Source organism: Salarias fasciatus, chromosome 16, assembly GCF_902148845.1.
Source record: "Salarias fasciatus chromosome 16, fSalaFa1.1, whole genome shotgun sequence".
In the NCBI taxonomy this organism is placed as follows: domain Eukaryota; kingdom Metazoa; phylum Chordata; class Actinopteri; order Blenniiformes; family Blenniidae; genus Salarias; species Salarias fasciatus.
The window spans coordinates 25862191-25877877 of record NC_043760.1 but is presented as its reverse complement, the minus strand read 5'-3'; the positions used below and the strand labels follow the sequence as shown (position 1 = coordinate 25877877).

Below are 15687 nucleotides of genomic sequence, written 5' to 3'. Positions count from 1 at the left end.
TTATGTTTCCAGATTGTGTCCAGGACCTCCAAGCAGTTCTTGATCTTATTTTGAAAGTCTAGCGGTGCCAGACCGGAAGCTCAGGTGTCTCACCTGTTCAGACTGAAAGGACGTGACTGCGTGGGGAGGTCTGGCAGCTTCTCGTTTCTTTCTTTCTTTCATTCTTTTTATTCCACTATGCAGCATTAGCTGCTGTCAGAAGGGTTTTGCTGCCAGTCCGGACTTGTTCAGACGGCAGCTCATGATCGCAGATCAAGTTATTTGTTGTTTAAAGCGACAGAAAGTGAAAGTAAGTTGAAATTTATCTTCCCCTGAAGAGACTGTGGAGATTCACCTGCTTCTGGGAAAATGGTTCACGGACATTTCCTGGCTGTTTTCGTCTCTTTACTTCATTTAGGTGAGTTTGTTCTGGGATTATTGTTGTTCTATGAAAAGCAGGTTCAGGCCTGTTAAACATTAGTTAATATTTCATTGAGTTGCAGTGACTGGATGAAAAATGACCTTTGAACTATCTTTTATGATGATAAAACGTTAATCAAAAACCGTATTGCTGCACACTGATCATCCCTGATAAGGCCATTAAATGTTTTGTATTTGCTCTGTTAAAACACTGACCAGATTTATTTGGATTATGTCAGAAGGCACAAGTATCTCTGCCAAAGTGGAATCCTGTTGCTGAGGTCTGGACTGAAGACATGAACAAATCTGATCCTGCTATTTGTTTTTTTCTGTTCTTTCTGTGTTCAGTTGCTGCAGAGAATGTGAAATATGCCCTCCTGGGTCAGGCGGTCATTCTGAATCCACAAATCAAGGCATCTGGTGCAAATAACTTCCTGTGGAAACACAACAGGGACAAAGTGGTGGAGTTTAATAGAAACGAGCAGCTTGAGTACCCACCGTTTAAAGATAGGATCACATTGGACTGGCACACTGCAGCGCTGGAGATCACCGACCTCAGATACGAAGACAGTGGAGACTATGAACTGGGGGTGTTTGTGAAGAAAGAATTCACATCTTTCCCTTTCAAACTGAAGGTCATTGGTAAGTGTTTTTCCTGTTTTTTTTATTTCCTTTTTTTAACTATATACTTGTAAGTACAGTAACTGTATGTGTTTCTAAAGCAAACATCACAAATGCCTATTCCCTCATTTATAGGCTGATAGATGCACATAGAAGAATAAGACTTCTCAGTAGGATTTACAGCTGTTATGATTTATTGTTTTACAGTGAGTAGGCATGTGCCGATATGAAAATTTGATATCACGATATTGGTGGCCCAAAATATCACGATTCACGATATTATCACGATATTTGGCACGTTGCTTTTAATACTATTGAAAATGCTCAAAAACACTGTGAAATCCATCAACATCTGTCAACAACACTGTGCATTTTAACATGCCAGAGCACATTTTGATAAAGTAGAGGGAAAAAAAGAAACTTTTACCCTCGCCTATTTTTTTTTTCCAGATTCCATATTGAAAAACACCATGATAACAATGAAGCAGCCATAAAGCTGCCACTGACTACATTCAGCAACTCCTGGACTACAACTGGGCCAGGTTTTTATGAGATCAGCATAAAGCACACAGATTTTATAGTGTTTAGTTTGGATAGAACCAGGAGAACCCTTCATTTGGCCATTTGGAGACCAGCCTATACCAAACTATAATAAGTAGGTTTATAACTTATTTGAAAGGAATCTGACTTTAAAATACTTTTAATTTTCACTACAGGAATCTGTATGCAATGCAGCCTTTGGCTCTGATATTTAGCCACTATATCATACATTTCTGCACAGTTTTTGTGCAGAAACTTATAATTTTGCACAATATTGTGCACAGTATAAAATCCTTTTTTTAATAAATGACTGAGCCATAGCATTTAGTTTCCAACTGAAATATATTTATGATAAAATCAATACAAAAATAGCCAATTATATGACAGGGAAAACAAAACAAACTAGAACTGCAAGCAGTGCTCATAGGGGGCCAAGCCTCCGGCGCGACTCGGACCCCGGACTCAGCGGAGCCCTCAGAAGCTCGCCACGAGGGACCCCGGGCTCGGGGCGTGCGTCGGGACAGGAGCTGACGTCTAACCCCCACCAGCAAGGCCCACGTCACGCTCACCATACGCAGTGCAACTCTGATCAACTTTCACGTCACTTGATGTCTCGGTTGACTGCGCCCCCCTTTTCACCAATTTTGACCAAAGTTAACACACAGCCACTGGCTGAATCACACAGAAGTGAATTGAGTTCAGTGTTGAGAACTCTGATGTTTTAACCATACATGCTTTGAAAAGAGTAAATTACTCAGAGATCATGCCGTTTACGTCCGTCTTTCAGACACCAAGTTCCTACCATGAGTTGCTGCTTGGTTTTAGTCATGTCAGGTCACTGAGTAGAGACACAGGTTGTTTTTAATATTGTCAGTGAAAAAAGACAGTATGACATTGTAAACACAATACAGTTGAGGTCAGAGTGTTACATGCACTTGTAAAGAATATAATGTCATGGCTCTCTTGACTTTCCAGTCATTTCTACAACTCTGATTTTCCTCTGATAGAGTGATGTACTCTATACACAACTTCACCCCTTCCTGAACTTAAGGATTTTCCTTGTTTCCTGTCTTTCATGATAGGAAAAGCTGATTAATGGAGGTGTGTCTGACCTCTGTAACAACTTCAGACACACCTGTATTAATCAGCTCATCCTATCACGAAAGACAGGAAACAAGGAGCCTGCTGAAGTTCAGGAAGTGTTTGAGTTGTGAATAGAACCTATTGGACCAGATACTTCTTTGTCACAAAAAGATTCATGAAGTTGTTCATTTGCAATCTCTCAGTTCACACAGAGAAAGCCTGCTTTCACCACAGACACTGCTCACAAACAATAAACTCCACCATGTGGCGACTGTTGGTTACTACACCTTTACTGGTTATACCCCTAAATGAACTATTCCTGTTTATTCCCCTTTTTTTAGTGATTTAGTAGCAGAAGTGGGCATGGCCTATGTCCCATGATGCCACTGTGCTAATGGAACATGTCGACATCAAGTTTAAGAAGATGTGATTTGAAAGGTAAAAATTACGGGTCAAAATGCGTTTTCATGAGTTATAGCGCCACCTAGTGGCCAATGTTCACCAAAATGGGCTGATAGACCCACAGTCATATGACAACCAAGCATCTCAAGTCTGGTGGTGTTAGCATTTATTATGACCAAGATCTGTGAAGCCTTGTGTTCAGCTAGCTAGCTGGTAAAGTTTAGTCAAGCCCACATTACGCATATTTTGTCGTAGCAAAATTCTTTTGATAACGTAAGGTCAGACCCTACTGAAGACTTTATCTGCTGCTTTTCATGCAGATCGGACAAAGCCCCCAGACGGAGTTCGGAAAAGTATGTTTTTTGGTTTTTGCTATCTCGCGAAAACAACTAAAGACATAAATGGGCGTGGCCTAGCCCAAATGATTCAGTTCTACTCAGGAAATTAGAAGATGTAAGTTTTTGGCATGTGCGACATATGGCGTGGGAGTTATAGCCCAAAACGCATATTCATGAGTTATGGCGCCACCTAGTGCCCAATGTTCACCAAAATGGGCTTATAGACTCACAGTCACACGGCAACCAAGCATGTCAAATCTGGTGGTGTTAGCATTTATTATGACCAAGATCTGTGAAGCCGTGTGTTTAGCTAGCTAGCTGGCATATGTTAGTCAAGCCCACGATGTGTACATTTCGACGTAGCAAAATTCTTTTGATAACTTTAGGTCAGACCCTACTGAAGACTTTATCTGCTGCTTTTCATGCAGATCGGACAAAGCCCCTAGACGAAGTTCGGAAAAGTATGTTTTGTGGTTTTTGCTATCTAGCGAAAACAACTAAAGACATAAATGGGCGTGGCCTAGCCCAAATGATTCAGTTCTACTCAGGGAATTAGTGCACGTAAGTTTTTGGAATGTGCGACATATGGCGTGGGAGTTATAACCCAAAACGCGTTTGCATGGCTTATAGCGCCACCTAGTGGACGATGAAATTGATTTTTAGCGTAGTGGGTTGCGTCAAGGTTCTGAACCTTCCCACTCAATTGCAATGCCCTCCCATGTACGGTTGGGGCTGCAGTTGGACACCATTAATAGGCCACGCCCACTTTGACCAATCAAGATTAACTTCAAGATATTACCTCAGGAGTGAATTAGGATCATACCTACCAAGTTTAGTAAGCATCGGTCATGCCGTTTAGGAGATATAAATTTCTCATCTTTACAGCGCCACCTAGTGGCCAGTGCTCGCGGTATTGGGTTAATCCATCCACAGTCACATGGCAACCAAGGATCTCAAGTTTGGTGGCGTTTGCATTTATTATGACCAAGATCTGTGAAACTTTGTGTTTAGCTAGCTAGCTACTAAAGTTTAGTCAAAAACAGTTTCCGCATATTTTAACGTAGCAAAATTCTTTTGATAACTTAAAGTCAGACCCTTCTGAAGACTTTATGTGCTGCTTTTCACGCGGATCGGACAAAGCGCCTAGACAGAGTTCGCAAAAGTATGTTTTTCAGTTTTTGCGATCTAGCGAAAAAAAATTATAGGCGGAAATGGGCGTGGCCTAGCCCACGTGATTCAGCTCTACTCAGTGAATCTGAGGATATAAGTTTTTTGAATGTGCGATACACGGGGTGGGAGTTACAGACCAAAACACGTTTATGTGGCCTATAGCGCCACCTAGTGGTGGACTCATTTGATTTTTTGTGTATGCCGTCGGACCATGGTTTGGGACCAAGCCACCAAATTGCACCGCCCTCCCATGTACGGTTTGGGCTGCAGCGGGACTTTTACACACGGAAAAATAAAAATAATAATAACTAGAACTGCAAGCAGTGCTCATAGGGGGCCAAGCCTCCCGCGCAACTCGGACCCTGGACTCAGCGGAGCCCTCAGAAGCTCGCCACGAGGGACCCCGGGCTCGGGGCGTGCGTCGGGACAGGAGCCGACGTCTAACCCCCACCAGCAAGGCCCACGTCACGCTCACCATACGCAGTGCAACTCTGATCAACTTTCACGTCACTTGATGTCTCTGTTTACTGCGCCTCCCTTTTCCCCAATTTTGACCAAAGTTAACGCACAGCCTCTGGCTGAATCACACAGAAGTGAATCGAGTTCAGTGTTGAGAACTCTGATGTTTTAACCACACAGAAACTGCTTTGAAAAGAGTAAATTACTCAGAGATCATGCCGTTTCCGTCCGTCTTTCAGACACAAAGTGCCTACCATGAGTTGCTGCTTGGTTTTAGTCATGTCAGGTCACTGAGCAGACACACAGGCTGTTTTTAATACTGTCAGTGAAAAAAGACAGTATGACATTGTAAACACAATACAGTTGAGGTCAGAGTGTTACATGCACTTGTAAAGAATATAATGTCATGCCTCTCTTGACTTTCCAGTCATTTCTGCAACTCTGATTTTCCTCTGACAGAGTGATGAACTTTACACACAACTTCACCAAATCCTGAACTTCAGGATTTTCCTTGTTTCCTGTCTGTCATGATAGGACAATCTGATTAATGCAGGTGTGTCTGACCTCTGTAACAACTTCAGACACACCTGTATTAATCAACTGATCCTGTCACGAAAGACAGGAAACCAGGAGCCTCCTGAAGTTCAGGAAGTGGTTGAGTTATGAATAGAGCCTATTGGATCACATACTTCTTTGTCACAAAAAGATTCATGAAGTTGTTCATTTGCAATCTCTCAATTCACACAGACAAAGCCTGCTTTCACCACAGACACTGCTCACAAACAATAAACTCCACCATGTGGCGACTGTTGGTTACTACACCTTTCTTGGTTACTCCCCCTAACATGAACTATGCCTGTTTATTCCCCTTTTTTTAGTGATTTAGTAGCATGTCCCATGATGCCACTGTGGTAAGGTCACATGTCGATGTTAAGCTTAAGAAGATGTGATATAAAATGTAAAAATTATGGATCAAAATGCGTTTTCATGGGTTATAGCGCCACCTAGTGGCCAATGTTCACCAAAATGGGCTGATAGACCCACAGTCACATGGCAACCAAGCATCTCAAGTTTGGTGGTGTTCGCATTTATTATGACCAAGATCTGTGAAGCCGTGTGTTTAGCTAGCTAGCTGGCAAAGTGTAGTCAAGCCCACGTTGCGTATATTTCGACGTAGCAAAATTCTTTTGATAACTTTAGGTCAGACCCTACTGAAGACTTTATCTGCTGCTTTTCACGCGGATCGGACAACGCCCCTATACGGAGTTCGCAAAAGTATGTTTTTCAGTTTTTGCGATCTAGCGAAAAAAAACTCTAGGCGGAAATGGGCGGGGCCTAGCCCACGTGATTCAGCTCTACTCAGGGAATCTGAGGACATAAGTTTTTTGAATGTGCGACAAACGGTTTGGGAGTTATGGACCAAAACGCGTTTATGTGGCCTATAGCGCCACCTAGTGGCGGACTCGTTTGATTTTTTGCGTCCTCCGTCGGACCATGGTTTGGGACCAAGCCACCAAGTTGCACCACCCTCCCATGTACGGTTTGGGCTGCAGCGGGACTTTTACACACGGAAAAATAAAAATAATAATAATAATAATAATAATAATAAAAATCCGACCAAATACAATAGGGTTCCCAGCCTGGCTGGCCTGGGAACGCGTATGCGATGCATACGCGCTCCCGGGCCATCCGTGGCTTGGCCCCCTAACTAGAACTGCAAGCAGTGCTCATAGGGGGCCAAGCCTCCGGCGCAACTCGGACCCCGGACTCAGCGGAGCCCTCAGAAGCTCGCCACGAGGGACCCCGGGCTCGGGGCGGGCGTCGGGACACGAGCCGACGTCTAACCCCCGCCAGCAAGGCCCACGTCACGCTCACCATACGTAGTGCAACTCTGATCAACTTTCACGTCACTTGATGTCTCTGTTTGCTGCGCCTCCCTTTTCGCCAATTTTGACCAAAGTTAACACACAGCCTCTGCTGAATCAGACAGAAGTGAATTGAGTTCAGTGTTGAGAACTCTGATGCTTTAACCATACAGAAACTGCTTTGAAAAGAGTAAATTACTCAGAGATCATGCTGTTTCCGTCCGTCTTTCAGACAACAAGTTCCTACCATGAGTTGCTGCTTGGTTTTAGGCATGTCAGGTCACTGAGCAGACACACAGGTTGTTTTTAATATTGTCAGTGAAACAAGACAGTATGACATTGTAAACACAATACAGTTGATGTCAGAGTGTTACATGCACTTGTAAAGAATATAGAGCAGACACACAGGCTGTTTTTAATATTGTCAGTGAAAAAAGACAGTATGACATTGTAAACACAATACAGTTGATGTCAGAGTGTTACATGCACTTGTAAAGAATATAATGTCATGGCTCTCTTGACTTTCCAGTCATTTCTACAACTCTGATTTTCCTCTGATAGATTGATGGACTCTGTGCACAACTTCACCTCTTCCTGAACTTCAGGAGGCTCCTTGTTTCCTTTCTTTCATGATAGGACAAGCTGATTAATGGAGGTGTGTCTGACCTCTGTAACAACTTCAGACACACCTGTATTAATCAACTCATCCTGTCACGAAAGACAGGAAACCAGGAGCCTCCTGAAGTTCAGGAAGTGGTTGAGTTATGAATAGAGCCTATTGGATCAAATACTTCTTTGTCACAAAAAGATTCATGAAGTTGTTCATTTGCAATCTCTCAATTCACACAGACAAAGCCTGCTTTCACCACAGACACTGCTCACAAACAATAAACTCCACCATGTGGCGACTGTTGGTTACTACACCTTTCTTGGTTACTCCCCCTAACATGAACTATGCCTGTTTATTCCCCTTTTTTTAGTGATTTAGTAGCATGTCCCATGATGCCACTGTGGTAAGGTCACATGTCGATGTTAAGCTTAAGAAGATGTGATATAAAATGTAAAAATTATGGATCAAAATGCGTTTTCATGGGTTATAGCGCCACCTAGTGGCCAATGTTCACCAAAATGGGCTGATAGACCCACAGTCACATGGCAACCAAGCATCTCAAGTTTGGTGGTGTTAGTATTTATTATGACCAAGATCTGTGAAGCCGTGTGTTTAGCTAGCTAGCTGGCAATGTGTAGTCAAGCCCACGTTGCGTATATTTCGACGTAGCAAAATTCTTTTGATAACTTTAGGTCAGACCCTACTGAAGACTTTATCTGCTGCTTTTCATGCAGATCGGACAAAGCCCCTAGACGGAGTTCGGAAAAGTATGTTTTTTGGTTTTTGCTATCTAGCGAAAACAACTAAAGACATAAATGGGCGTGGCCTAGCCCAAATGATTCAGTTCTACTCAGGGAATTAGAGCATGTAAGTTTTTGGAATGTGCGACATATGGCGTGGGAGTTATAGCCCAAAACGCGTTTGCATGGCTTATAGCGCCACCTAGTGGACGATTAAATTGATTTTTAGCGGAGTGGGTTGCGTCAAGGTTCTGAACCTTCCCACCCAATTGCAATGCCCTCCCATGTACGGTTGGGGCTGCAGCAGGACAACATTAATAGGCCACGCCCACTTTGACCAATCAAGATTAACTTCAAGATATTACCTCAGGAGTGAATTAGGATCATACCTACCAAGTTTAGTAAGCATCGGTCAAGCCGTTTAGGAGATATAAATTTCCCATCTTTACAGCGCCACCTAGTGGCCAGTACTCGCGGTATTGGGTTCATCCACCCACAGTCACATGGCAATCAATGATCTCAAGTTTGGTGGCGTTTGCATTTATTATGACCAAGATCTGTGAAACTTTGTGTTTAGCTAGCTAGCTACTAAAGTTTAGTCAAGAACAGTTTCCGCATATTTTAACGTAGCAAAATTCTTTTGATAACTTAAGGTCAGACCCTACTGAAGACTTTATGTGCTGCTTTTCACGCGGATCGGACAAAGCCCCTGGACGGAGTTCGCAAAAGTATGTTTTTCAGTTTTTGCGATCTACTGAAAAAAAATTATAGGCGGAAATGGGCGGGGCCTAGCCCACGTGATTCAGTTCTTCCCAGGGAATCTGAGGATATAAGTTTTTTGAATGTGCGACACACGGTGTGGGAGTTATAGACCAAAACGCATTTATGTGGCCTATAGCGCCACCTACTGGTGGATTAATTTGATTTTTTGCGTATTCCGTCGGACCATGGTTTGGGACCAAGCCACCAAATTGCACCGCCCTCCCATGTACGGTTTGGGCTGCAGCGGGACTTTTACATACGGAAAAATAAAAAAAAAAATAAAAATCCGACCAAATACAATAGGGTTCCCAGCCTGGCTGGCCTGGGAACGCGTATGCGATGCATACGCGCTCCCGGGCCATCCGTGGCTTGGCCCCCTAATAATAATAATAAAAATCCGATCAAATACAATAGGGTTCCCAGCCTGGCTGGCCTGGGAACGCGTATGCGATGCATACGCGCTCCCTGGCCATCCGTGGCTTGGCCCCCTAAAAATCCCCTTTGCAACATGTGAACACATCAAGAAAAAAAACAAAGACAATGTGCAATAAGCTGTAGAAACGCACAATGAAGATAAATGTGTACGTTTCAGAATAAAAAATTGCCAAATATCACAGAAACAATCACTGATTACCATTTGCGTGTCTCGCTCTGCAGTGCGCACTGCTGCGTCTTTCAGAACCAAGATGGCGGCGGCGCGCGTATGGTTACGCTAAAAGATGTCTCCCAGCTGGATGATGCCTCAGTCACGTGTATCATATCGTATGAAAGCTCACCAGACGCGAAAGAATGTCAACAAACTTTATTTAAACTCCCAAGATTAACGACAAGCCCACAAGATGGCGACAATAACATTCAGGTGCATGACGTGCTGTTCGGGGTCCGAATTTCCCGCGCAGTCGTGGGAATGTGACATAAATTGACGCTGTATGCGTGTTGCCGAACAGGAAGAACATGGACACGGACTCAAACACTGCTGGGATCAGGGGCGGGCAGTGTTGCCAACTTGGTGACTTTCTCGCTAAATCTGGCGACTTTCCAAAGTATCTTTTCAACTTTTTTTGTCAAAAGTAACTAGCGACAATTTAGCGGCTTTTTCTGGTGCTCTGGAGACGTGACAGGACGTCTCCGCTGTTCTCAGCAAGCAGCGGGTGCTGCGTGAGCCCCTCCCCCGTCCCAAAGCACTCACAGGCGGCCAGTGTCATGCAGCGCTCCCTGCTGCAGTCAGAGCAGAGAAGAGACCCACACCACTCCTCCACACGTCACTTTGAGTCAGCCTCGACTGTCACGGCGCCTGGGTGTCTGACTTCCAGGGGCCGAGTTGGGGCCGATTGGGTAAACGGTGCGGAGCTGCTCCACTGCAGCGACGGGAGAGCTCCAGCAGCCGCGGCCTGCTTCACGCGCCTCCGTGGTTATGCGGCGGGTCCCCGCGCGCTCCGCGGCCGGCACAGAGCGCGTCTCCGCCCGCGAGCGGAGATCCGGAGCTGCCGCGCCGCGGCTTGCTCCACGGAGGCGCGTGAAGCAGGCCGCGGCTTCCACGGGCCGAGTGGAGCTGCCCCACGGAGGCTGACGGGAGAGCTCCGGATCTCCGCTCCCGGGCGGAGACGCGCTCCGTGCCGGCCGCGGAGCGCGCAGGGACCCGCCGCATAAACACGGAGGCGGAGAGGAGCTCCGCGACGGATTTAAAAATGAATCGTTAGATTAATCAATGCATCGAAGAACTATTTCCTAGATTTATCGATTACAAAAATAATCGTTTAACTCAGCCCTATTATCAGCGTTATCTCGTGAGTCAAAAAAATAAATAAATAAAAATATGACCGAAGCTGGGCTGGCACCCGAATAAATACTGGATATGCGTTTGATTCATGGAGGGAACTTCAGCTGCATTTGGGAGTGAAAATGGATGCTTACAAAAATCACATAATATGCGCTGTGGTCTTGCAGTAATCCGCGACATAGTATACAGCATGAGCATCCCTGGTGCAGCGCTGTGAAGCCGGACATTCTGTAAAATGTTTGTGTGCGCTCCCGTGCCGCCTTGGCTGGTGGCTGCAGTTACCCGCAGCGCCTATCGCGGCAGCACTGAGGTAAATTTTGTAAAGTTGCCTTATGTCCCTTTAAAGAGCAGGTTTTTCTAGTTTCACACGAGGCCCAATATGTTGGGGTGGAGCAGACGGATCTCTGGTTCTGTTGCGTTTTGTGTCGGGAGGTGCGCTGAGGGGGGCGGTACAGTGTCCGTCGGGCCGAACGCATTAATGCCTCGTTTTAATAATCCCGGCATAAAATTACTTACTTTAGGGGTTTTCTATGGATGTGGGACTTTTGTGGTGGTTTGTAGTACATTTTGCTGCAGAGGCTTTGAGACCTTGGGTAAGATCAATAGCTGTTTCGGTAACGGGCTCGTCTCCAGATGAAACAGACGATATCTTGTAAATAACGTGATATGATAATCTCGGCTGTCCAATATCGTAAATCGCGATTATATCGTAAATTGGCACATCCCTAACAGTGAGGTACTACAGTGGATATTTAGTAAGAACTCCAGATCTAATGAAACATATTAATCTTTTTTTCAGGGTAGGGTATTTCCTCTATTAGATGAAACCAGGATTTATTACTGAAACACTTACACGGCTATGAAACTTGTAGTGTGCTTACTTACTTACTTACTTAATGCTCCTGCGTTGGGCTGGTGTCCCGTCCCGTTGCGTAGAGCCGACCAGAGAAACCAGGTTTTTCCAGTACAGGCGATCTTGTGCCAGCAGGTCTGCATCCTTCACGGTTACATTCACGGTGTAGTGTGAATGTAACTAAAATGAAGTGGTCTAAAATAAAAAAAAAAAAAAATTCTACATGACAAACAACAAGATTTAGTTTGTAAAGAAGCGGAAACAAAACCAAAGAAGCGGAACAAAAATATAAGTTGTACAGAAACAAACTAACAGACGTCATAAGAACAAGCAAACAGCTACAGAACAAAATTAAACAAAAGCAAAAGCAATATAAAAAAAACTTGGAATGTTCTTAATAGTTTAATCAAAAGTGGTTCCTCTAAGTCAACATATCCGGATTGCTTCATTGACAAAAATGGTGGAAATCACAACATGATTAATATAGTCAACAGCTTTAATAATTTTTTTGTAAATATCGGCCCTGAGTAGGGGTGTGCCATCTAAGGCACCTCACGATTCGATTCGATTACGATTCAGGGTGCTACGATTCGATTATTCAACGATTATCACGATATTAATGATAAAAACGATTATCATGATTTTTTGTGCATTTTTTTTCCCCCTCACTTAGTGCTCACTTCATACTTTGAAACAATGTACAGCTGTTTCTCGGTATACATAAATCTTTTTTTTTTCCCCCTTGTCCTGTTCGGCAGCTGGGGCGTGCAATATTGTATGATTGTAGCCTTTTACTATCCGAACAGATTTTAATGTTAGCTGTACATTGTTTCATACTTTGAAACAATGTAAAGCTGTTTCTCGGTATACATAAATCAAAGTAATCAAACAAATTCAAAAAAAGTATTTTTTATTGAAGTCAAGTGGTCCATCAGCAACCATGGCATAAACTTTGTGCCTGTAGCTGTGGCCTAAAGAGCCAATACAACAAAAGGCTGCCCCTGTTGACAAAAGATCAACAGTTACCTCCCTTAAGTGCAAACAATAGCAGACATGTCATATATGCAGATATATGTTCAATTTGAATTTACTACTTGGCGTGCAGCATATCTAGACACCTACATCTAGATATCTATGTCTATATGTCTAGGCGGTAGTGGGACGTCAGCGGGAGCTACGGGAGCTGCAGTGTTGTTGTGTGTGTTTTTTCGACTGCCGATGCTAACGCATGTTTCTGATCCCTGCTCTTGGAATAAACATCGTCACGCTGCCAAACGCCTCTGGACTTCTTTCAGGCATATTACAGAGATAAATGTTTTGGCTGTTTTGTTTACCTCTGAACTGAAAGCTTTGTTTACGGCGCCGCGCCATGCGCAGTACGGCTCATTGTTTCCAGGGCGACATGAGGCTACACGGTGCTTTTTGTTCCAGTGTAGCGTAAAATGGACGAATATCTATTGGATGAATATGTTGTGGACGAGAACTTTGAATGATTTTCTCTTTAGCAAAAGCAGTGTTGGCATTTAGCACTAGCTTTTAATCCAGAAGAATGAATCTCACACTCTGTTACTGTAGCTAAAGAGCTAGCTGTCGCCATATTAACCGGTCCGTCACTACAGATGTCCGGGTGGTGCGCAGGAACAATACTTTGGCTCCGCAAGTGGCGTCCGTGCTCCTGGCGTCTAGTTATTATGAAAAATAATCGATTTTAAATATTTATGAATCGTAATCGAATCATTATGTGTCGCATCACGATTAATCTAATAATCAATGTATCAGCACACCTCTAGCCCTGAGTTGGCTGCCTCAATTTCAAATCATGGAACGAATGATCTAAACCTTATTAAGAAAAACCCAATGTCACTGTTTCTCTCGGCAACAGATGAGCAGGAGGTTATAAATACAGTACTGAAATGTAAAAATAAGTTCTCCACCGACTATCATAATATTGACATGTTCTTAAAAACGTAATTTTTAATATTGCAAAACCGTTCACATATATTTGTAATTTATCATTTCAGTCTGGCCGTTTCCCAAACAAAATGAAAATCGCAAAAGTAATTCCAGTCTCAAAAATGGGAACAAACACTGTTTCACAAATTATAGACCGATTTCACTATTGCCACAATTTTCAAAAATTCTTGAAAAACTCTTTGACTCTCGACTTGATGAGTTCCTGGAGAAACATAACATAATAAATGATGGTCAGTATTGTTTTTGAGCCAAGCGAACGACCTCAATGGCACTAATGGAAGCCACCGAAGAAATTCCTAATGCACTTAATCAGAAAAAAAATTGCAGTTGGTGTTTTCATTGATCTCAAAAAAGCATTTGACACAATCAATCACTTCATCTTAGTAAATAAACTGGAAAAATATGGGATTAGAGGTGTAGCTGGGGACGGGATTAAAAGCTATTTGACAGGAAAGGTACAGTTTGTAAAAATGGAGAAGCATATATCCGAGCAATTTGGCATCGTTAGTGGTGTCCCCCAGCGCTCTAAAAAGTAACTCAGAGGAGCTTTTAACACCACTTGATTTAATTCATGGATCCAAGTAAAAAATTGTAATTAGTTGATTTTGATAAAGTACATTACATCAACTTAATTTTGCTTGCAGTTTGAACTCAAAATTCATTGTTGATGGGTTTAAAACAAAATTCAAGTTGTTCAAGTTGGCTGGATAATTTGATTTTGTCAACGTTGACTTCACAATTTTAAGTTCCCTCTCGCCACACAACATGCCTGGACAAGTTGGACAGTGGGTTAGCAGGATGAAAACCCTTGATACAGGCAACATTTCGTTGTGATTAAAATTCATTTTTGTAAGGACACCACATCGACATGGTGAGTGTTGGTCACAGCATAAAGGAAACAGGCTCTTTGAAGAATTTAACAATGATGATGGTAGTGCCGCAATGCATCATGGGAGTTTGGGATGAGATATTCAAGATTTAAACATTGATTTCATAATTTATTTCGATGTTCTGACGTTAATAGCGTTATTGGTGGTTGTGTTTGGTTGTGTTCTTGTTCAGTTAATCTAAATAGTTTAGTTACTTTTTGTGTCAAACCTGGAATGAGAAGTACTGAGCATTTAATCTGGTCCTGCTACTACTCCAAAGCTCATAGAGTTCAACAGAGCAGTTCCCAGTTGCCTCTGGGTTAATTAATAGCCTGATACTGCCTGGGCAGAATCAGTCCACAGTGCCCATGACAGCATCGTATTCCCAAATACTCACAACATTAAAGTTCAACAGAAACTGGGCTTAACAACTTTCAACAACTTAAAAGTGGGCAGCCAATTTATTTGAGTTATCAATTTAAAAATCTTGCATTTATTAAGTAAGCGGTACTTAAAATGATCTTTGACTGATGACAAAAAATGAATTCACTCAAAGTAATATAGTTTGTTGATTCAATGTAATTTCTGAGGTTGCCATAACTTAAAAAGACTAATGCAAACTGTTGCGTTGATTTTTTTTGTTGAGTCTAGACATTTCTTTTTAGAGTGAGGGGTCCGTGTTAGGGCCAAAACTATTTAATGTGTATATCAATGATATTTGTAATGTATCTCAATCCCTAAAACCCATTGTTTTTGCAGATGGCACAAACATATTCTATCGTAGTAATGATTATAACGAGCTTGTACAAACTGTGAACATGGAACTCAATAAAATAAAAAAACTGGAGGGATATAAATAAACTGTCTCTAAATATAAGTAAAACTAAAGCAACGATGTTTGGTTATTTTACAACAAAGTCATTTCTGCAAATAGATATTGAAGGTACTGAAATTGAAAATGTTTGTGAGAATAAATTTTAAGGTATCATAATTGATAATAAATTGTCTTGGAAAGCACATATCAAACATAAAAACAAAAATATCCAAAAGCCTCTATATTATAAACAAAGTAAAACAATGCCTTGATGCAAATGCCCTCCGTACTCTGTATTGTACTCTGGTACTCCCGTACCTCACATATTGTGTGGAGGTGTGGGGGAATACTTACCAGTGCGCAATATATCCCCTCGTCATAATGCAGAAACGAGCTGTACGGATCATA

The 15687-nt window shown here is 42.7% G+C and overlaps 1 protein-coding gene across 1 annotated transcript in view; it reads left to right on the top strand.

Moving 5' to 3' along the window:
* The first annotated feature begins 330 nt into the window (after positions 1-330).
* LOC115403021 (uncharacterized protein DDB_G0284459-like) overlaps positions 331-15687 on the top strand; it is a 58009-nt gene continuing 42652 nt past the window's right edge. The window contains exons 1-2 of the mRNA XM_030111770.1: positions 331-397; positions 748-1041. Coding sequence (XP_029967630.1) covers positions 349-397; positions 748-1041 — 343 coding nt within the window. The 5' untranslated portion in view covers positions 331-348. The remainder of the gene's footprint in view (positions 398-747; positions 1042-15687) is intronic.